At 43.5% G+C, this 22,657-nt stretch overlaps 1 protein-coding gene across 2 annotated transcripts; it reads right to left on the bottom strand.

The window, feature by feature from the left end:
• Positions 1–1,947: 1,947 nt before the first annotated feature.
• On the bottom strand, positions 1,948–15,566 carry LOC117428184 (potassium voltage-gated channel subfamily A member 2). 2 transcript variants are annotated; one of them, XM_034046956.3, is made up of 3 exons: positions 15,468–15,566; positions 14,195–14,610; positions 1,948–12,561 (listed from the first exon to the last, which is right to left on the bottom strand). In XM_034046956.3, exon 3 carries the CDS (start codon positions 12,420–12,422, stop codon positions 10,932–10,934), a length of 1,491 nt encoding a protein of 496 aa, XP_033902847.1. In that variant the 5' UTR covers positions 12,423–12,561; positions 14,195–14,610; positions 15,468–15,566; the 3' UTR covers positions 1,948–10,931. The 2 variants fall into 2 exon arrangements, with proteins under 2 accessions (XP_033902847.1, XP_033902857.1); XM_034046966.3 differs by lacking the exon at positions 15,468–15,566 and adding an exon at positions 15,237–15,461.
• Between the last annotated feature and the right edge of the window lie 7,091 nt (positions 15,567–22,657).

Genomic DNA, 22,657 nt, shown 5'->3' with positions numbered 1-22,657 from the left:
TTGAACTGAATGGAGAGGCGAACTGCAAACCATCCGGTTCACAGACGATAGCCTTCCTGTTCATCTGAAGAGCCACTTATCAAAGTTAATGGCTTTGCTGTAGCTATATGTATATTATATCAATGGTGTATTAATGATTTAATACAGGTTTCAGCCTGTTTATCGGTATCACTATTTGAATTTGTGTGCCCAATGGTTGTTACAGGATCGACTGTACTGTACATATTATCCCAGAAAATAGAACTGACTGCTAATCCATTTAGCCTCCTTGAATCCATCTGTGGTTCTCATATTTTCGGTAACTCTATCCGCCTCTGAACTGTACTAATGTGTTGAAAAGCTTTTAAGTGGTTTGAATGCACGGCCCATTGGAAATGCTGATCCTGATTTGATTTGGAAAGGACGTTAGGCCATCATTACCTCTGTCTGCAGACGAGCGCTTCTCAGACTGAGCTGGATGAAGGAGATGCAGGGATGCCGTCCTCTCCACGAGGCTTCATAACAGAAGGGAGACAGAAAAACAAAGTGCTTCCTAATCCGCTGGTGATATTAGCAGGTAACCTCTCACTGTCAAGCACAATAATAGTGACCTGACATGCATGACTCTTTTGCACAGTGATTTAGACACTCACTTGCAGCGTGCAATGTCTCCGGTACATGCTCAGCCTCGCCCTCTGACGTTATGTCTATTAATACTGTCATGCAGTCAGGAGCTTGCTGGGTCGAATCCTGGTCATGCCCAGTTGCTTGGCTGGGGGCTCGCGTAATGTAAGTTAGTTTCTGTAAAGTATTGAAATGCTCTTTCATATAATACAGCCCAATACAGCGTGCAGAACACTGTTTCTATCTCCACCCGATTACAATGTCTTGTATAAGTAACAGATTGCACTGATTGGAAACACCTGGCACTGTTCTATAGCAAACAGGAATATGTGATGCATGGCTTCACCTGTGTCTTGATGCTTACATTGCCAGCATATTGAGCTCCTGATGAAGGTAACTCCGCTATAGTTACAATTTTTCTTCACAGTGATATTAAAGGGTTTGACAGCATGTTGTTCAATGCACAGGATTGAAAACACACTGGCAGCTGAGCTCAGTGACAGATTCCCAGCTCTCAGATGGGAAAACAAACATGTACATGGTTTTGGTCACAGAAATGACAGCTTTCCCCAGACTCGCTCCATTGTTTCATATTAATGCAAATATTACTTTAAGTTTAGGCTGAATACGTTAATGACAAATACAACTCTGCAGCTAACTAAACCATCCATACATCTTACCTTCGGGTACTGTACCGGGTTAAAGTAAGTTTGCTTGCCTTACTCTCAGGAGGTCTGTTACTGCTTCGCTTCCAAAGTCTTCGGGGTCGGAGCATGTTACTGGCTGAGATCATGTCACTCATTACGGGTGCCAGGAGCTGGTTGGAGGAGAGGTTGAAGGGGTGGGGAAAAATTCTCTCTAGGCAACCAGGGAAGTGCAACTCTACCTAAATGTGTGCTTCTTTCCAAACTGCACATCTGAGATCTATAAAGGATACTGAAGAGCACCTTTCCTTAAATGAATCCCACTAAGGATATCTTAATAATGCAGTGCTATTTTGAAAACCATTGTGATGTCACTCAGTCACGCCATTGCCTCAAAGGCTCATTATACAGCAGCTTCCTAAGTGATAACGTTGCGCTGCCCCTGTTAAGCATTGCCATTGCACATTGGTAAGGGTAAAGATATGGTTCAAACACACATTGCTCCACGTGTGTTCTGATTCTATCTCCTATACATTTCTGTGAATATATCAATAGTATAGCACCTATAGTAAGATTGTAGCGTCTCTATCAACATACACCAGATTGCTACCCTGTCTTATATAACACGATGCATTATAGATTTGGATTAAATATACATTTCAACAAAAAAAAGAAACAATGACCAAGACCAACAGATATATAAGGTATATAAGGTTGAAGCGTTTTCAATTTTATTAATGACTTCATTAGAAAACAAAAAACACAAGTGATGTCCGGACATGTTGTTATCATTCAAGTGCCAGGGTTCAGTGCAAGAACGATGCAGCAGGTTTGTTAAAATAGTGGCAGACGACAACAAATGCACCATTTATTTCTGGAAATACTTGAAGTAAAAGTTACACCTTTTGCGTTGGCTAATTTCTAACACTGGCATGCACTGGATTAAAAATATACCTGTAAACAGAGTAGCCACTGAATCCCAGCCCCTCCCTCCCCCCGATTTGAACCAATAAGAAGTCATAGGTCCACAAACCCAGCAACCAATCAGAGAAGTGGACCCTAACAGTACCCTTCAGACTGTGACAGCCAGGAATAAAAACACTGCTTTACCTTAGGAACAGCAGTCGAAGATCTGTGGAAACGCATTTTAAAAAACAGGATGAGATTTGTCAGTTTCTGTTTCTAATCAGACCTTATTCAACTGAAATAAACAGCGGTAGATAGCTGCTGACCATGCCCGGTAATCTTTAGTGCACGATAATCTGCAAGATTCAGTCTTTCTAAAGGTCAATTACCTGTAATTCTGCTAAAGGGATCCAGATTCACAGAATGACTGGAGAGCGTGCATATCTGGTTCTTCACTGCAGCAATCCAGCTCTGGGGTGGTAATTCACGGTGGCTGATCTGCAGATGCACTGTGTACCTGGTGATTTTAAATTGCAGGTACAATTCAATCGCCGCACTGCAGAACAGCCGTTGCATGCAGTGCTTCTACCTAGTAATCCGGGGGTCTGATTGAACTTGCCCAGCGGAGCTGCAGTTGTTCAGGTTGGGTAGCTGAAGCATAGATCCCCCTTTCCCTCCCCCAGTCACACTTTAACATGCAGCGCAGTCACAAAGGAAACACGTCTCATTAAATCACTGGGCTGCCTTGTCAGAACTGACTCACATAAATAACAAGCGAGCAGAGAATGATTGTGACGTACAGAGCGTACACATTTAGAACCAACTGCCTGCAATTCGTTTCAAACGCCGCGCTGGCCGGCCCATTAATCTTTCTTTCTTCTTTTATTTATTTGAACAACTTTCCAAAGAGACCAGCTGGAAAAGGCTTGCCGGTTTTCTTTTGCCTGTTTTGGAAGAAGGAATGTTTAATTCAATGCAAGAGGAACGATGAAAACTTGGCCTCTTGAAATGTGGAAGAAAAAATAAAAATAAAGCCACGCATTTAGTTATTTTAGCCAAAAATTGCAAGTATCGTTTTTACCCCTGCAGTCTCTGTCTGGAACCAGTTATTTTGCAGGTTATCAATTCATCTGCTGAAAAAGGGCTGTGTGGAAAACACAAGTTACAAACTGAGAACTTATGCATGCATTCTGGGGTTAAAATGAATGCAGTATAGCAAACAAATTTGTGAATCCATTTCTGATGTTTACAAAGCAGGACACACACAGTGATACCGAGCTTCTGCATTATGGGTCTCGTGGGATGCCATTTACTAGAAATTATGTTAATATAGTCAGATGCTATTGTTCTTTGATACTGAAAAAAAAGCAGAGAAATATTAAACTTTCACAGAATGGAATCATTTAGCACTTTACGTGTTGCAGCTAGAGAGGCTCTACCAGACAGATAAAGGAACATTAAATTACTTCCATAAAACGTGGGGGCCCATTTCAAAACCATTACTGAAATGGATACGTGATGCACATTACTGTCAGCTTACTGCAGCGACTTTTAAAAAATATTGAAACATCTGTTATCACGCTAGTCCTACTGTGTATTGATTCTCACTGAAGCACGAATGCTAAAGTTCTAGGTTTGAGAATGTGTTTAAAACATTAGCAAACACCCACTGTTTTTAAACCGCCTCACTGTTACTGTCACCACCTCACCTTTTCTTATATTGTAATTTATAGATAACCCCTAACTCCTGGTAACCCTGTTGGCAGTTTGCAGACATCCCCTTGCCAGGCAGTTCAGATGCCAACTCTGACGTTGCAACGACTCAGAATGCAATGACATGCAACCCACATATCGAACAGGTAAGAGATAAAGTAAAAGGAGAACGTACGTGTGGGTTATAAAACACTGCTTTTACTCCAGCAAGCCTGTAAATAAACAAGACCATCCTCATGCGAGTCTTGGGTGTTTTGTAGGATTACCAACTTTTTCCTTTCAGCAGATGCTTTATAAATGAGCCAGCTGGCATGCTGCGGGTCTTCTTTGGAAAGGGCTCCAAACACAGTAACCAGTGTTCCTCAGCAGACATTACATCTGCTGGACTGGTAACTCACAACAGCTGCAGAGAAGCGCATACTGGCTGTTTGAATCCAGCCTCACAGACAACTTCTCTATCGGCTTTCACCAAAGTCCATTTCTTTGTTTTATTTATTACAATGTTTCCACAGCTGTAGCAATCCTCTTTGAAAGGAAACCAAGGGTTTTAATCAAGTCCCTGCCTCTTATTCGCATTAGCAGCATGATCACACTTTATTCATTTTGGTCCTTTATTTTATCATTCTTAATACATACATATGTTTCAAGAACAAAGCTCAGCTGTAAAAAAAACCCCAAAAAACAAGGAATCGGGTATGAAGTCACTTCCTGTGTGGTATATCACATGGCCTTCAGCACAGGAAGTGGTTTGGTTCCAGGAAGTGATATTGGAATTCTCAGGATACACAGACAATGCTTAGTCAATAGATGACTGTTTGAAGATCATTTGCCAGCCTTGTAACTGAACCACCCATTACTGTAGAGATATTAACCATTGCCACTGCAGAGTCTCTGGCTGCTCTTGGCGTTGGTTTAATAAGGGTATTTGTAGTTTATATTTCTGAATCTCGCCCATTTTTGCTGCATGAGATTCTACCAGGGGGATTATAGACAGGGCAGTGCCAAGGCTGACTCACCTGGTCCCTAGCCAGCTTCCGTGACAGATCAGAAACAATGACATTGTAAGAGTTTAAGCCTTTCTCACCCTGTCATGACTTCTATAAGGTAGCAGATTGTGGACAGGCTAAGAATCATTATTTTAGTTCAATCCGAAAAAAGTGTCTATAACAGATAGGTGAAAAATAAAGGCAGGGTGAGACAGACCAAAGGAGCTCCACATGTCCAATGAAAACCCTTAACAAGCTCTACAGTGACTCAAGCCCTGTGTGACTAAGATTTAAAATCTACAAACAAACAAAAGCAAAGCGAAGGAATCAGGAGCCCAGATTATCACTGCAATCTGTTTCAGCATCTGCCCTGCATCATCATCTTTCTGACAAAACAAACAAATAAGCTCCTTAAAATAATGACCACTGCTTCCCAACAAGAAACAGAGAGACAGAGAGCGAGGGAGAGCGAGAGAGAGAAATGCAGAGAGACAAGAGAGAGAGAAAGAGAGCGAGAGAGAAACACAGAGATGAGAGAGAGACAGAGCTAGAGAGAGACACTGAGAGAGAAACAGAGAAAGAGAAAGAGAAATGCAGACAAGAGAAAGACAGAGAGCGAGAGAAACACAGAGACAGAGAGAAACACAGAGAGAGAGAGACAGAGAGAGAGAAACACAGAGAGAGAGAGAGAGAGAAACACAGAGAGAGAGAGAGAGAGAAACACAGAGAGAGAGAGAGAGAGAAACACAGAGAGAGAGAGAGAGAGAGAGAGAGAGAGAGAGAGAGAGAGAGAGAGAGAGAGAGAGAGAGATCCCTGGCACAGGTCAATCGACTGTAGTATTCCTGTGAACATCTAAATGGGATCAGTTAACACTCAAGTCAAATACACAGGAAGGACCGGCCTTGACACCAAAACCTGCTGACATTGACAGACTGCAAGTACTGCAGAATACATAGAGGGGATGCGTCACGGCTCTCAATGCAAAACACACAAACAAGACACGCTCCCTACAGATAACAGGCACTGGCTTTCATCAGTAGGACTTTTGGGCAGCCACTGTACAGAGGTTAGTGTTACATGTGATTTTGTTCACAGTCTAGGGCTGCTTGTCTGGGGCGAAGGCATTGCCTAATTGGATGTTAAATGAATTCCCCAAAATAGTGCAGCTTCGATGAGACTGTCCCACAGCTCACACCCTGTGCACCTCCACCTGCCCCAGCCAATTAGGACTCAGCATGCAGAATACTAATGAGCCCCTGTGCTGTGACTTAATGACACTGTGGCTCCAGAGATCCAGGCTCTGCACAGAACCACACCGTCCATCACTGACGAAAAGCAAAACGCAAGCAAGGCAGCTTAGCCAATTCACCTTCTGGATCAACCAACCCAGCCTGTACTGTCCTCTATCAAAACTCACTTAGACTTCTAGCTGCAGTCGTACATTACAAATCATGTATGAGAAATCCAATATCACTGTTAAGGGTTTGTCAAAAAAGACATCTTCCCCTGTGCACAGATTTTATCTGTACACACAGAACGGCATTGTTCTGCATTTAAATAAAAAATGATTTTCTGTTTCACTGCACTAACTGAATGCAGTATTGTTTTTTTTTGTGATTTATGTCAATTTTTACTGGAAAAGGCAGTATGACCAGCAATGGGCTAACAAGGCTTCAGTGAATGCAAGTTTACAAAAGAAAGCTATTAAAACAAGTGTTTGCCTTTCCTTATGTTAGCACTGCCAACTAAAAAGCGATGATTGTATTTTCCCTTTAGGAGCTATGTGGTTATTTCTAAGGGATAAACGGTGTGTGTTCCCTACCTTAGCAACTACCCAGCATACCTGACTGCAGAAAAACAACCCTCCAGTTCCCTGCTGGCCATGGCGAGACTCTGCCTGGATCACTGATGCATTGTCACTGCAGGGTCACTGTGCATGACATCACTGTGGCTGCAGACACCGCCTGTTTATTTACTGTACCCCTATCAATTTAAACACTTTCTTTAACACTTTGAACTCTAGAGTGCCTGAAGTTGAAATCACAAGAGGATCTGGACATTTCGAGGTGGCTGTCTAGTGATCAGAAGATTAAAAATATATATATATATATCTCTCAGGAGCTCAAACGTTTCAATTTGTTTGATGAGTCACTGTAGAGGTTATGACTTGAGTGTCACAGCAACTCTGATTGGTTGACATTTTGGGTTACCATGGTGAGTCACAACGTGAGGTTGAGGCAGATTCAAAGAGAAATTGGAGAGGTCAGAGGTCACGTGGTAAATGCCTTTGCAAACCACGCACCTGCAAGGAATCTTATGTTCCTTTAATTCTTTTAACTCTGGAGTCCTTGAAAGGATCAGAGGCTTTCAGAGACCCCCCCGCCCTTTTTCAGTTACCTTTGAATTAAACTTTTAGGGAACGCATATGACCAACTAGTAGTCATATGATGTAACTGCCATATAGACTTATTTTCCCCTCAATATAAGTCAAATCCACATTTCTACACCAAGTTCCTCCTTGGTAAATTCTGACCAGTCGCATTTCTCTACAAATCGCCCTCGAGAGGGTACTGTGAGGGTCAAACCACTTCCCCATTCCAAAAACCAGAGGGCAACTGCCAGTCCGTGTGATAATAAACCCTGGCCAGTTCCTTATCATCGTTATAAATAGTATCTTCCTATTATTACTGATATTAATATTAGTATCATTGAGTTTATGATGTGGAAGGATTATATGCATCTTAGTTCCTGTAGAGCCTAAGATTGTCTTTATCGTTGCTCTAGAAGTCCCTGTAAAGTGCACCTGTTAAGTGGACTCCTTTTCAGAGTTCATGTTTATTCATTTTATTTTTGTTTAGCTGTTTTTTGTTTTTTTATACAAAAGAATAAATTAAGAACATCCATATTGTCCGATAACTCAGCAGCCTGGGGAGAGAGGTCAGCTGCTTGCATAGCTTTCCATTGGGCCTCTGCAATTTGAAACCAGCTTCTTTGTTGGTACAGGTTTCAGCTCGATATTGACCAGCTCAAGATAGCCACCATTTGGCAGCCTGTGTCTGTATTTTAAGAATCTCAGAAGGCGTGCATTGCAGAGGAAAGCTGCACTCTCCCAGTATCCCGATCAATACAGTCTCCTTGAAACAATGACGACGCATTCGTTGGCGTATCCCTCTCTCCTTCCATCACGCTGTCGTCTCACCTCCCATCCTGACTTATAATCTCCCCAGGAGAGCTGCGGAAGGGGGGTTAGGAGCTGAAACTGGAAGCAACTACTGTAGACAGTTCAGCTAGAGAGACAGCGTGTATCTGTGTGGATTTCAGCCCCCACCCCCCAAACAAAAAGACCCAGACTGTGTTGTTTTCATAGAAGACATGAATTAACAAAGCTCTCACAATAAACCAGATTGTAACAGCTTTTTATGATTATGCAGACGGTGGTAGTGCTGTAACAATACTCTTATATTACTGTCATCATTATTATTATTATTATTATTATTATTATTATTATTATTATTATTATACGTGTTATTAGGATATAAAAGCGACTAAAGGTTTCTTCTGTGAGCGCGGTGCAAGTCGTTTGCTTTTAAGACAATGATGCTGCAACATAGCTGTTGCTCTCAGAATGGATGTCCTGTATTATATTGTATTCCTCAAAGAAAGTGCTTGATCACACACGACACCCAAATCCCAGTGTCCAGTCTGTGAGCTGGTTTTTATTCATGAGCCTTTGGCCCCTTCCAGGATTTATTGATGAGGAATCCTTATTGGTCGTCTCCGTGGAAACAGGGCGGTTCAATCCCAGCAGCCTTCAGAAAGCGCGCGCACACGCACGCACGCACGCGCACACCCGAGGGGGGGGGGGGCAAGGTAAAGGTTAAGTGGGGATGGGAGTGTAAGTCGTTTTGTGCTTTTAATCAAACCCTCCCTCCCTCTCTCTCTCTCTCTCCCTCTCTCTCTCCCTCTCTCCCTGCTCCCATCACCCTCACAGACTCAAGGAAACTTCGAGGTCATCCATTCTGAGTACAGGACAGGACCCTTAAAGGTCCGTCAACATCCAGACAGCTAAAGCACACAGTACATCAGCATGGCTACGTACTAGAGCGGAATGGTTCTCTCAGAGCTAGCAGATACAACACATCTACGTGTACTGATTCTATATACATATATAATGTACGCGTTTGGAATGAAATAGAATAACACAAGAAGGTTGTCAGAGCTCCCAAAACCCCACCCACCCCATGCTGACTGCTGCTGCTGGAATGGTAAAACTATAACAGCAAATCCAACACACTATACTCAATACAGCATAGCTGGACAGTGCAATGTGCTAGTCAACCCAATACAGATCACCAGCATATTCTGAAAAGCAAGTCCTATACAGAAACGCTGATGCAGTTTTCCACCAAGTCAAACAGCATGTTCTGCAGGACATTTTAATTCCAACCTGGACAGAAGCGTGGATTATGAATCTGCTGAAACAGTGAAAAGACTATGATGATGATGATGATGATGATGATGATGATGATGATGATTCAGTTCAATCTTATCTTCACCGGGCTCCATATCCACCTTATTCAGTCAACTGACTGATCTCTTGCTTTTATATTCTTTCGTTAGTCCCCTTTTCCGCACCCCAAAAATGTACAACCTTCTTGTGCCTGAACCCCTGAAAGCGACCTACAGTATTAAGTGTTTGAGAAAAAAAACTAATCTGATAGCAAAAAGTCACACAACTATTAAAAAAAAAAAGACTTATTGTTATATATTGCATACAGCGTTAATATACCACGGAGAAAAATATAGATGTATAGACATATATGTTGTGTTTTTGTAATATAGTACATATTCAAACGCATGCCACCAAACATGTCATGCGAACAGTAATATAATAGGTCCTATACGTTAAAACGCAGTAGAGGAAGCAAACTTTTTGACAGGTCCCACCAAAGTATTTTTTTTTTAAATTCCCAGCATTAGAAGAATGAATGGAAATAGATTATTAAATGAAATAAATAAATAAATAAATAAATAAATAAATAGTTTGGGTAGCGGCGGTACATGAATCTTTGGTGACCCTGAAAGTGAGCTAGGAATGTCATTTGCTTCGTTAGTAAAATGCCAAGATGATAGCGCGGTTAGATCTGTGTGCTGTGTTACAAATCTAATAAACAAGGCATGCCTAGCTTCCATGGATTTAAATAACAGGGGGGCTGGGGGGATGGATAGGAGAAGGGTGGGGGTGGAGGGTTTTAAAGAAGATTTATCACTGGTCTCTCGTTTCCAGCATCTTTCCCTTTGGGTCTTGATCCTGGCACACTGCAATAACCAATGCAGTAATCTTCAGAAACGAGGCTGGGGGAAGAGACACACAAGCAGACCCACAGACACCCCAGAAACAGAAGCGGTGAGCCTTCCCTACTGCAACAGATCCAGCGCTACAAACGCATCGTAGCTGTGAAGGAAAGGACATCAGGAGAAGAAGAAGGTTCTGATGATCCCAGTGCTTGATGCTGATGTCATGGACAGTCACAGATGTCATCACTGTGGGTGCATTACTCACAGTACCACTAAGTGTCTCATACACAACGTCGTTTGGAACATTCCTCTGAGACATCCACTCCAGCTTACAGCAAAGTCGGGATCAATTATCTGCCTGTTTGCTTTGATTCGCGTCGTGTTGCTTTATTAAGATGACCTTGTCCATTTGGTTAGTTCTACACATCCCAAAAAAGAGATAAAAAAAAAGAAAATCTAAGTATTGCGTGCTCTTTGGAGGGAGTTGGAAGGGCTTGTATGAGTCAGGATTAATCTTTGCTACTTTTTAGCTACTGTTAGTCTATTAAAACAGTCACACAGACGAGACTAACCCCATGCAGGCTGCTGGATTGGATTATGGAAGTGCTGGGAGGAGAGATGGTCATGTTGAGGGGCGGTGGTGGTGCTCGTGGGTTTACTGCACAGGCTCCGTTTCCTCTCTGCTCTCCTCTGCAGTGGGTCAGCGTCTCGGTTGCTAACCCTCTACACAGGAGACTGGTTCCATGTTCCTTCCCCCAGCCCCCAAGGCTTCTCCTGCAGTTATACATCCGTGAGCATTTTGGTGATGTTGACGTAGTTTGTGTTGGCCAGGGCACAGTTGGCCGCCTTCAGGTTCTCCCCGAGGAAGTCCTCGCTGCTGTTCACTCCCTCCTGGATCTCCATGTAGTCGGACTTGCTGATGGTAGAAGCACTTCTGCTCTGCTTGAGCTCTTCAGAGGATGGGATTTTGGGGACGCTGGTCGGCTTCAGGTACTGAGCCTGCTCCTCTCCTTCAGTCTCCCGGTGGTAGAAGTAGTTGAAGTTGGAGACGATGACGGGCACGGGCAAGGCGATGGTCAGGACGCCAGCGATGGCGCAGAGCGAACCCACAATCTTTCCCCCAATGGTGGTGGGCACCATGTCTCCGTACCCCACTGTGGTCATGGAAACCACAGCCCACCAGAAGGCATCCGGGATGCTAATGAATTGAGACTCCTCTTCGTCAGCTTCTGCAAAGTAGACCGCGCTGGAGAAGAGGATGACCCCGATGAAAAGGAAGAAGATCAGCAGCCCCAGCTCCCGCATACTGGCCTTGAGGGTCTGCCCCAGAATCTGCAGCCCCTTGGAGTGCCGGGACAGCTTGAAGATTCGAAAGACGCGGACCAGCCTGATGACCCGCAGGATGGCCAAGGACATGGCTTGTTGACCCTGCTGGCCATCCGAAGGCTTCTCGGCCAATTCCGTCCCCAGAGTGATGAAGTAAGGGATGATGGCCACAACGTCTATGCTGTTCATGATGTTGCTGAAGAAGCCTGCCTTGCTGGGGCAAGCGAAGAACCGCACCAGGAACTCAAAGGAGAACCAGATGATGCAGAGGGTCTCCAGGATGAAGAAGGGGTCTGTGAAGGTGGTGGAGGGGAAGGTTGTGGTGCTGTTGGGGTACATCCGGTAGAAAGCTGCCCTCTGCCTTTCCTCCTCATCATTTCGGAAGATGGGCAGGGTCTCCAAGCAGAAGCTGACGATGGAGATTAGGATGACCATGACGGAGATGATAGCAATTATCCTGGCTGCACCGGAACTCTCAGGGTACTCAAACAGAAGCCACACCTGCCTCTGGAACTCCTTCTCCGGCAGCGGCCTCTCTTCCTCCTTGACGTAGCCTTCGTCCTCTCGGAATATCTCCATGGCCTCTTCCCCCAGCTCGTAGAAGCGGATCTCCTCTGAGAAAATGTCCAACGTCACATTGACCGGCCGTCTCAGCCTGCCCCCGGATTGATAGTAATACAGAATGGCATCAAAACTGGGCCTGTTCCTATCGAAGAAGTATTCGTTCCTCAGGGGGTCAAAGTAGCGCATCCTCTTCTTGGGGTTCCCTAGCAAAGTCTCGGGGAACTGGGATAAAGTTTTGAGCTGGGTCTCAAAGCGCAGACCCGAGATGTTGATGACCACCCTCTCGCAGCACTCGTAATCAGTTTCAGGGTTGCAAATGTCCTGGGGGTGACCCTGGAGGGCTGACACCTCGTCTGTGGGGTCCCCAGTGGCCACGGTCATCTCGGCTGGAGATCAAGCCGGCAGTTTTCTGCTCTGGTTAATAAATGGAAGTGTTACTCCAGCACGAGGTAAGTGCTGCAGAGCCCGGATCAGCAGTTAGTTCCACCTCCAATGCTGGGACTGCGATGGCCTGTCTGATCTACAGCACAGAGGAAACAGGGAGGGGGAGGTTCAGACTCTTAAAATCACCTTCAGCAGAAGCATGAGCATGCATGTCATAGGCAGGCAGCCAAATCCAGAACTGAACATCTTTTGATAAACCTGCAGGTATTTTGTTTATGAAGCATTTTCATCATCAGCCATTTTGTTATATTATACACAAACATGCACCACCCTTTTCCATACATATTATATAAATACGTTTGAATCCTAATTTGAAAATCAGCTGCTTTTGGTTGAAGAGGAACGTATTCTCCTGAAACATCCTGAAATGTGATATATAATCTCTTATATATAAAAGTAAAACTGACTTGAACGAATTGACCTTTAAGTTTATATTTTATATATATATATATATATATATATATATATATATATATATATATATATATATATATATATGCATCTCAGGACCTTGGTGCACTCATTATAAATAGGAAGGACAGGATGAAATGTACACCACCAATCAGGCTGAATTACTGACAGGAAGACACATTGGCTGGTTTTGATCTCGGATCATATTATCCACTGTAGCATTAGCAGTTTGTTTCTCCAGACAGGGTGTGGACATTTCAAAGTGGAGTTATTGCAGGTGAGCCGCATACAGCCCCTTCATCCACCAATTTACATGGTCATTTTTTTAAAATTTTAAACCAGTTTGTGTGAATTCTATGGTGTTCAAAAATGTGCCCTGCCATAACTTTGAAAACACATCCATGCATTAGAAAACAGACAGGTAGATAGGAATCGTACCATGGTACAGCTGCACACCCCGCGTCTGAAGGGATAGCTAGGACATCCCGATAGAAAGAGGGGGTTCCAGTTTGATAAACTCAAGCATTTGTTTTCTGACAATTTCTGTCAAACTGATTTCAAAGGGTGGGAATGCGTGCTGGGTTGAATAGAAGTTACTATAATGCCAAAATCGTAAATAATTTAAAGAATGTTTCTAAGGGTTTTTTTTTTTCTTAAAAGGTTTGAGCGAGCAAAGACTGCATCTGAGAACGTGATCTGTTATTTAAATACTGAATAGCTGAATATATAATATGTGCCAAGACGAATTTGGGTAACACAATGCAAGATAGTTTGTATTATTATTATAATTATTGCTGTTGTTATTACTGATAATAATAATAATAATAATAATAATAATAATAATAATAATAATAATAATAATGCTTGCTTAAACCACTGCAGCACCTTGAATTAATTAGATATACATTCTATCACTGGCCTGCGCTTTCTAAAATACTTGTTTTAACTGCAGACCACTTATTTAACAATCCGATTTTCCTTTTGAGTAATCAAAGTGCTAACAGTGAAGCAGGTCTCGCCCATAAACATTTCAACAGGCTGCTTTTACATTTTGCAGAACAAAATCAAAAACAAGCTTTTTGCAATGTTCCCTCTGCTAAGAATAAGTGACCCCCGGCTCAGAAAACCGAGACCACCGCGAGACAGAGCTGCTTGCAACTAGCGAACACCTAAACCAAGCACAGCATATCCTGTCACATGTTTCAATTCACCTTTCATGCATTTTAATATTCCACAAGTAAACTTGCAATTCTAGACAGAATAATGATCCAGATGCATTCAGCTACAGCTGAACTTACCTGGAACTGTGCGTCTCTTCCGAAACCGAAAATCCAAGATCTCCTGAGACATTTAACTGAGATCAAACTCAAGACGTGCCGCCTAAACGAATCCTCTCCCCTGGAAGTTCATTTTCACCACCCGAGTCCGCGGATCTTTCCTCCCTCAGGATAGCAGTGTGGAGTCCGGGAACAAGCTCCCCGCATCTGAAGAGCCCGACGGATTTGGGAGGCTGGCGGGAGTGTCTGCACCTCCTGCAGGGCTGCCTGTCTGTAAATCAGCGCCGCATTCGGGAGGGAGGATTAAGGGGGCGGGGGGTACAGTGCTGCCGAAGGGAGCGCTTTCCGTTTTTGCAAAAGCTTCCTCTAAATGGTTCAGAGATGCTAAGATCAGCAAAATCTGACGTCTCCCGTGTCTTCGGTAGGAGTGACGTTGCCTGCAATAAACAGCAGCAAAGGTAGTCCCGACACAGTACATACAGCAACTTCTGCAAAGGGAGCGCTAGCTGCAAGGAAGCAAGGCTACGGGGAGGCGTTGCTGATCGGATCGGTACTTGCACCTTTATATAATGTCATTACATGCAGCAGCCTACATTTTTGTTGCACTCGTGTTGCGTTCCGCTCAGTAGAATTGGAACTTGAATTTGGAACGATCCACCGCTAGTGCTGTGCATCTTGAATCTAATTGGCATACTGTTAAAAGAAACACGACTACCTCCAGATACCAACGCATCCCTCCAATATCAAGCAGCATTATCACAAAGGCTTATTTTGCGACATTTTTTTTTTGCATCCACGTGCATGCAGGGCAGGCACTAAAATACATGGTTTGTATTTTCCGTGCACATATTATTCCCTAATTGCAAGCGCTTTCATTACCATTCCATTGCTAATCTTAGCTAGACAGAGTATCTTCAGCACTTCCTACATGCTCTCTGTACCCCACCGCATTTGCACAACTAAATATTTTTTTAGAATGTACAGTAAATGCATGCGTCCCTTTCAGCTGTATTAATAAAATGTCATTTTAGGCATTAAAAAGGTAACATGCATAGAAATTCACCCTCGCCAGCACGCAATACACAAGAAGCAGATCTTCAATCTCCTAGCACCAAGAATTACAAAAAAAAAAGATTATTGTGCCATAGGCGTCTCCGTGCCGGTTATCTGGTAGTTAAGGCAACCGTGCAACGTGCATTTCTTTGCAGTTTGTGCTCAAGCTTGGTCTCCCTCTCTAGTATCTCCGCTATTTTTTTCTCCCAATATTGCAATAAGTCTCGTAGTAAAAGCTTACAGTTAGGTCTGCAGTCGGGCTATGCGGTGCATACAAAGAAGACACAGGAGCGAGCGAGAAGAGCGCGCTCCACTCTGCACTGTCGTACCACTCCTTACCCAAGTGTGGGCAATTTAAAGAGACATCGGCTCAGTAATAGATAACTGGAGCAGGAATATTACTGGAAGGACGGGATAGAAGATGGACGAGGTGTTTGGGGGGGGGGGGGGGGGGGGGGGTGCGTGCTAATGCGAGATGCAAAGGGTGCGTTCAATGAAGTGAGCGGACTCATAAGAGATACATTCGCTCTGTAAAGAAATACAGCCATCATAATACAGGCAGTTCTCGTAGGGAGGGGCCAACGCATCCTAATAGATGTAGAGAGACCACAGCAAAACTGTTTAACACGGCACTGAGAACATGAACCTTGCACCGAAGAATCTGGGTGCAGCAATGGCGCTCATCCAAAGCAATCGGTACCAAAAAAAAAAGGTATCATTGATTGTTTTTGGCAATCATTCTCCTCAATGATCAATAACCTAATAGCATCACAAAGTCATTGAGTCCGAACACAAGCTAAAACTCATCATCTATACTGATCTCTGATCGTCATTTCCCAAGATACAATGTTGCGGGCCAGGCATAAGAACATAAGAGCATAAGAAAGTTTACAAACGAGAGGAGGCCATTCGGCTTTCTGGTACAATATCGGGGGCTGTCTGATCATAATTCAGTATCAGACCTGATTTAATATAATCTGGTTTACTGACCTGGAAAATCATACATCCAAAAAAATGGTGCTTTTTTTTTTTTTTTTTTTTTTTGTGCTAGGACGGCAATACGGTTCATGTGCAGGGCGTCTGATTTTCGGGTGATTTTGTTTTCCAGATTCAGGTGAATGCTTTTTTAAAAATCGGGTAGAATTATTTAATGAAAAAATCGTGTGCAATCGGGTGGATTATTTATATATATAATCAAGAAATAACACATATTCGGGTAGAAATCGGTTTTTATTTAGAAATAAATAAACAAATGCTTAAGCACAGTGTTGACAACAAAGATGACGTCACCGTTTAAATCCCAACCTATATTTCAACACATTGGGGTATGCAAACTTTTGACCTCTCTCTCTCTCTCTCTCTCTCTCTCTCTCTCTCTCTCACACACAGTGCAGTGGAGTGCAGTGGAGTTGCAGGTATAATTGCACACAGAACATACCAGAAAACCAAACAACTTTACTCCATGCTGTTTTACGAAGAGAAACGATCGACTGTTACATCTATATGTTCTTGGCTTAAACACACACTCATAAAACAAATAACTGGGTAAAAAAAAGTGTGCAGAAAAAGGGGTTGGGGTTGGGGGGGGGGGGGGGGGGCTGGGGGAATCTGGTTAAATCGGTTAAAACCCGAAAATCAGACGCCCTATTTATATGGCAGGTTAATCGCTGTCAAATGGGATCCTTTTTTAATTATCAATGATGTCTAGCCGTGAAAAAGCTTATCATTTGATCGCGGGTGCACCTTTCTCAAAGCTGCAGATTTGAGGGGCCCCTCTCTTAATGGTATCCAGGGGTTCTGTTTTATTGGGCGTGTCTGGAAGGCACAGGGCATTGCCCGGTGAGCGCTGTGTTCTGAGTGATTTGCATCTCCATGGCTGTCATCCACGATGCATGCATTATTCAGCAGTGCAGAGCTCCGTTCTGAAGCCAGCATTAGCAAGAGGCATCTTCTCTCGCAAGGCTGCCGCTTCCCGATCGCATTAGCCGGTCTTGTTTAATTACAGTTGCAGCGTTTGGTCTCCCTTATCAGTTTGAACACATGCTTAAATTGAGCCTGTGAAAAATGAAAACCCTGTTTAAAGATTCATAATATCAATCTTTTAAAGCAGCCTGCAGGGCTTCAGCGTGCGTGACTTCAGCCTGCGTGGCTTCAGCCTGCGTCACTTCAGCCTGCCTGACTTCTCTCGTTGTTATTTCTACAATTAAAATTGTTCATCAAAACAGATTTTGATTCAGAGATTTTTTTTTTGCATTTGTTGGTTAGGAACCTGATTATTTTTTATTGTAAAAGCATCTTTCATCCCTAAACAAAACTACTCTGCCTAAACTGACACAGACGTTTAAAGCACATCTGCGGTTTCAATAGAGCTCTCAGAATCATTTCTCAGTTCTGAACATCACCATGTTCTGGTCTGGCTTTCAGGGAGATTTCGATTTGGTTTCCTGCTCTAAATGTGTTGGAATGCGTCCCTTGATTATTGATTTAGGAGGATTTCACTTCCCTGATCTGTGAGATTTTGGTTTGCAGTTCTATAGAAGGATATTTGATACATTTATTTTTATATGTTCAGCAGCAGTAACTATATAATACGGCTGTATTTACCCTCAATAGTAATACAGTAATGGCATATAATCATGTTTTAAAGCTGGCCAGTATATACAGAAAATGCAATATTTTGAGCACACAAAAAAACCTGTAATATCTAGCACACACTTTTCTATAAAAAAGCAGCCCCTTCTATCATTGATTTATTTTGCTATGCAATAGGAATCTCTATACTATACACAAGCTGCATCTCCCCATTGCACGTTTCAGTCACAATAGGTAAGACAGCAAAGCATCCGATCTTCTCTGAAGGAATCAGAGGCAGTAAAAAATGAGGAATTGTAACTTCACTGTCCAATCGGTGCAGGCCTGGCTGCAAATGGTGGTCCGACACCCTATTGACAATGTTATGGCAGGTGTTTCTATTATTTTGTCCAGTTAAATAGAACCCCATTTTAAGTGCCATTTCCCACATTTCCTCCTTGAGCTAATCAATAACTGGGAGTGGCTCTGCGTTCTAGTGTTCCAGTATTAGTATCTATGAATGCCGACGTCTCGGCTGCTGAGGTTGCATTAGAATGATCTTTGATGTCCTGATCCCAAGATACCAAGTGATTCAAACTGTTGGCCACACCTGCCTTATAGTCCATTATAAATATTATAGTCCACAGCCAGTAATTGTTTTCAGTGACAATACATTATTTATCATCTAGCGATTGATTTGCTTTGTGCCACTGTGAGTTAGTGCCAGGAAATGGAAAATTCAGAAACACACAGTTACAGAGGGGACCTTAATTACAGCTCGTCGTATTAAAAACCACCTTGTATCCGAAATCCAGCTTTTAGGAGTCTTTTCAGAAGCAGGGTATTGCAGCAACAAAATATTCAACCGCTTTTCCATTTTACTGACTCCTCGGGACAGCGGAGCAGAATTAGACAAGCGCAGAGAGGTGAACTTTGTTTAAGAAGCTGAGAAATGGTGTGGAAAGTGCTGCTGGGTTTTATGTAATTGCAGTTAGTGCGAGGCAGTGCTGGGTAATGAATCAGCGAGCTGTTTCTGAAGCTCTGCGGTACTGCATGAGCGATGGTCCCCTGCCTATCCTTACTCTGACAGCAGGTGCCCTACTTGCTATTTTCTGCCTCCTCTGTCTCTGCACAGCAGGTGCAGCAAGCAGGAGAAACAGAAAGCCTCCTCAGCAGAAACTTGAAGTGTCTCGTTTGTCAGAACGCCCAGGAACACACCTGGACTCACCAGCACTGTGACCTCGCCCACGTCCTCAAGGTTCAGCAGACGTCAGCAGCGGGTGGGCAGTGCATGAGGAATCATGTGGAATTATTTTAACTACAGTTAAACACATGATCTGTAAGAGTTTTATTTTTGAAACAGCGCTGTCACATGCATTACTGTTAACTTGCGAATACGATGGCAAAACCATTAACCATTTACTGTTTCCGACCAGGACTAGAACTGGAGGCTAAAAACTGGGACAGTGACAGTTTCTACCTCTGATTAAAATGCAGAATCGCTTGACCTTGACTGCCAGGCTGCAGACTGAGCTGCTGGCTGTGTTATTGTGAGCGTGCTGGAACCTGTCCTCCAGTCACGTCCCCACAGGCAGGCAGGGAGGCAGGCAGGCAGGGAGGGAGGGAGGCAGGGAGGGTGGCAGGGATGCAGGGAGGCTGCAGGGAGGGAGGGAGGGAGGCAGGCAGGCAGGCAGGGAGGGAGGGAGGCAGGGAGGGTGGCAGGGATGCAGGGAGGCTGCAGGGAGGAAGGGAGGGAGGGAGGGAGGGAGGCAGGCAGGCTGCAGGGAGACAAATCTTTTTTTCTACAGCAATGATTATAAAAATGTAAATCAAAGAGCAGGAAAGCACCCTGTCAAACAGAGATCATTTCAAAATATTCCATTAACATTTGAGCTTCCGGTTACAATCAGAGTGAACGAATATATCAAATTGGCATGGAAACAGCATAGACCCTGATGCTGGTGCTGGAAGGTTCCGGAATACTGGCAAATTTGAATTTCAACTGTCACACAAGAGGTTTTAAAGACCAGCAGCTTTAACAATACAAATGTTGAGAAAGTGTATGTTTTTATTTTTTTATGTATTTAAACAGTCGCTTATCCAGGCTATGGAAAAAAAATAAGTTTTTTTAAAAAAAAAATTATTTCAAGATTATAATGATCTCAGTATCTCAGCATTTCAGTTTGGTCAGTTCACCTACTCTTCGTGTATTTGAATTTCATTTTTGGAGATTGCACAGGTGTGAATCGTAAAGAAAACCCTCAGAGGTTACTGACATCACCAGCGGGGGGGGGGGGGGGGGGGGGGCTAAAGAATCGGGATAGTTCTTGCAATCTCAGGCTCTCCATTTCCAGCGCGCGAATGGACAATGTGCGATGAGGAGGAATTCAAAGCCCTCTGGTGGACAAGCAGTAAATGACCTCACCACAGCCACCTGGGAATAATACCACGGTCCCTGTGTATGTTCTACTGCGTGATTATATTAAATTGGAACATATTCTCCTGTTATAAAACACAGACAGCTGCTGTCGACGATGTGACTGACTCAGGTCACGGCAGGGCAGCTTTTCAAAGGAAGCAATCCCGCTGCTTAGGGGCTGTCAATAAAGCATGCCCCCAGTGGAGAGAAGGAGGGGAGGTCACAGCACTGTGACATTCACTGCTGGAAACACTTTCACCCATGCCTGTAAACCAGTCGTCAGCGGTACATTTCAAAATACTAAAAGAGACGTATGTGAATGCATTGACAAGCGTTTCAAATATAATGCGTGTGCATATTACACATTGAGACAACCCTTATTATTCATTATTATAAAAAAACAATTCTCATCACAAAACAAGATAGAAGAAAGTTTAGTTACTGGACTGCTAGGCAATTAACCTGGACAATGAATGGATTAATTAATGCATTGCAATCAATAATCTAGAAAGAAAGCAGATGTGGTCAGGTTGCTTAATACAGGAGTGTGGAACACCATCACACAGTAATGCCAGCGTATTGCCTGGCAGGTGAATATGAATATATCAGCTGGATAGAATAGCATCGTGTCTGTAACCCTGGGATGCCATGGCACCACACTGGATTAGTAGTGTGGACTGGTTATCCATACTCCAGAGTGAGGATATCAATCAGAGGTACTGGAGTTTCTGTTGAAGTCCGTTTGGTACAAGTAGCCTTCAGAGGCTCAGACAGCATACCAGCCGTCGCTTCTACTGCGTGACCTTCTCAGAGTTTAATGCCTTTTAATAATTCATTTCTCGTGCTCTAATAAAGCCAAGGGCAGCGGGAACCCTGAGCTCACATTCCCTGACTGATCTCGTCGTCCCCCCCATTTCTCCCTTTCATGTCTTTTCTGAAATAAAACGCAGAAATGAAATGAGATCAGCCTCCCACACTCATTTTTCTGCGAGCGGTATTTGATTTGAGCGGTGTGCCCAGAAAAGTGTTTGATCTCACAGCCCACTTGAAATGGTCTTCAGACATACCTCTTAAACACTCAGTGCTGCAGTGGCATAATATATCCTTGATGTATTCCAATTACATTTACAAATTGAATGTGGATTTAAATAATAAATTCCATGCCCATATTTTCTTTATTATTTGAGACAGACAGCTGGAACAACGTCTTCATGGCTTTCTTCTCTGGAGGTCTGGGTTGGAGCTGTCTCAGGACACAAGGGACAGGACAGTGGACATCTAGCTTTCTGAGTGGTGTGTAAGGGGACAGTGTTATGTGATCCATTAATGTTTTCCATGACTTCCTCTGTGCCAGTGCAGGTATTCACCACTCTAGATAAGCACAGGGCCAGCTCTTTATATCGAGGGCCCGCGGGGGGAAGGCATGCTGCAGATTAAGGGGTCTTTAACTGTAGATGATTATAGCACCAGAAAAGCACACAGTCCAATTTCAGTGGTTCTCAAATAGCACGCAGCCAAGCTGAATGACCATTTATCGATTCCATTGTCGTTGCTGCAATTTTCTGTATAACAGATTGCTGTGATAGGAGACAAAGAAAGCATTGTTCAAGCTCCAGCGAAAAATCACCAGCCGCTATTCTGAGGTGCGAGAAGCTTGCCATTTTAATGGCTTTTTTTTAAATGGCTTTCTGTGAACTTTTCAGTTTAAGAATTTGTACCATCCTGGCCACATAATTCGATCGCTCTTTATCTGAACTGCACGCAGTGTAGGATTCATAGCACCTTCTCAGAATGATGCTTTATAACTGAATATTTCTTCAGAAAACCGACTAGATTTCTTTTTTAACAAATGATCAGTTTTATTTAGCTAATAATCAGTTAATATACAGTAAACCCACACCCTACATATGGATTAAGCACTCTAAATGGCTGAAATCATTGAAGCAATCTTTTACAGATTTTGAACAAGAGAGCTCTGCTGCCTACCATGACTTTGATACTGAACCCATTTTGATCAGCTTGTATGCTTGTGTCACCTAATGGCTCCCATCCCTGGATCTGCTCTTGAGAACGCTCCCCAGGGTCACACACACACACACAGCGTTCGTTCATTCCTATCAGTGCTGCCCTCCGTGTAGGAACCTGGGGAGGAGGCAGACCACGAGAACAACCTGCCATAACACTGTCAATACAGCGGTGGTCACCCCCCCGCCATGCTATTTTAGTTTGCTGCATTTCCTTTGAAGACGCTTGCAGTCTGTCTAATTTGACAGCCTTTTCTTCTTCTAGTGTCGGTGTCGCTAGCTGCTGTTAGCTTTGTTTTAAAGAAATGATCTTCAGAATGATGACTGAAATTCACTGGCTGTTCCCAGACCTTTACACACTACAGCAACACTAATAAACCATCGACTCCCCGCCTGTCACGCCACTCAGAACCAGAA

This window comes from Acipenser ruthenus, chromosome 30, assembly GCF_902713425.1.
Source record: "Acipenser ruthenus chromosome 30, fAciRut3.2 maternal haplotype, whole genome shotgun sequence".
In the NCBI taxonomy this organism is placed as follows: Eukaryota; Metazoa; Chordata; class Actinopteri; order Acipenseriformes; family Acipenseridae; genus Acipenser; species Acipenser ruthenus.
The sequence above is the reverse complement of the archived record's forward strand: the minus strand, read 5'-3'. Positions and strand labels throughout refer to the sequence as shown.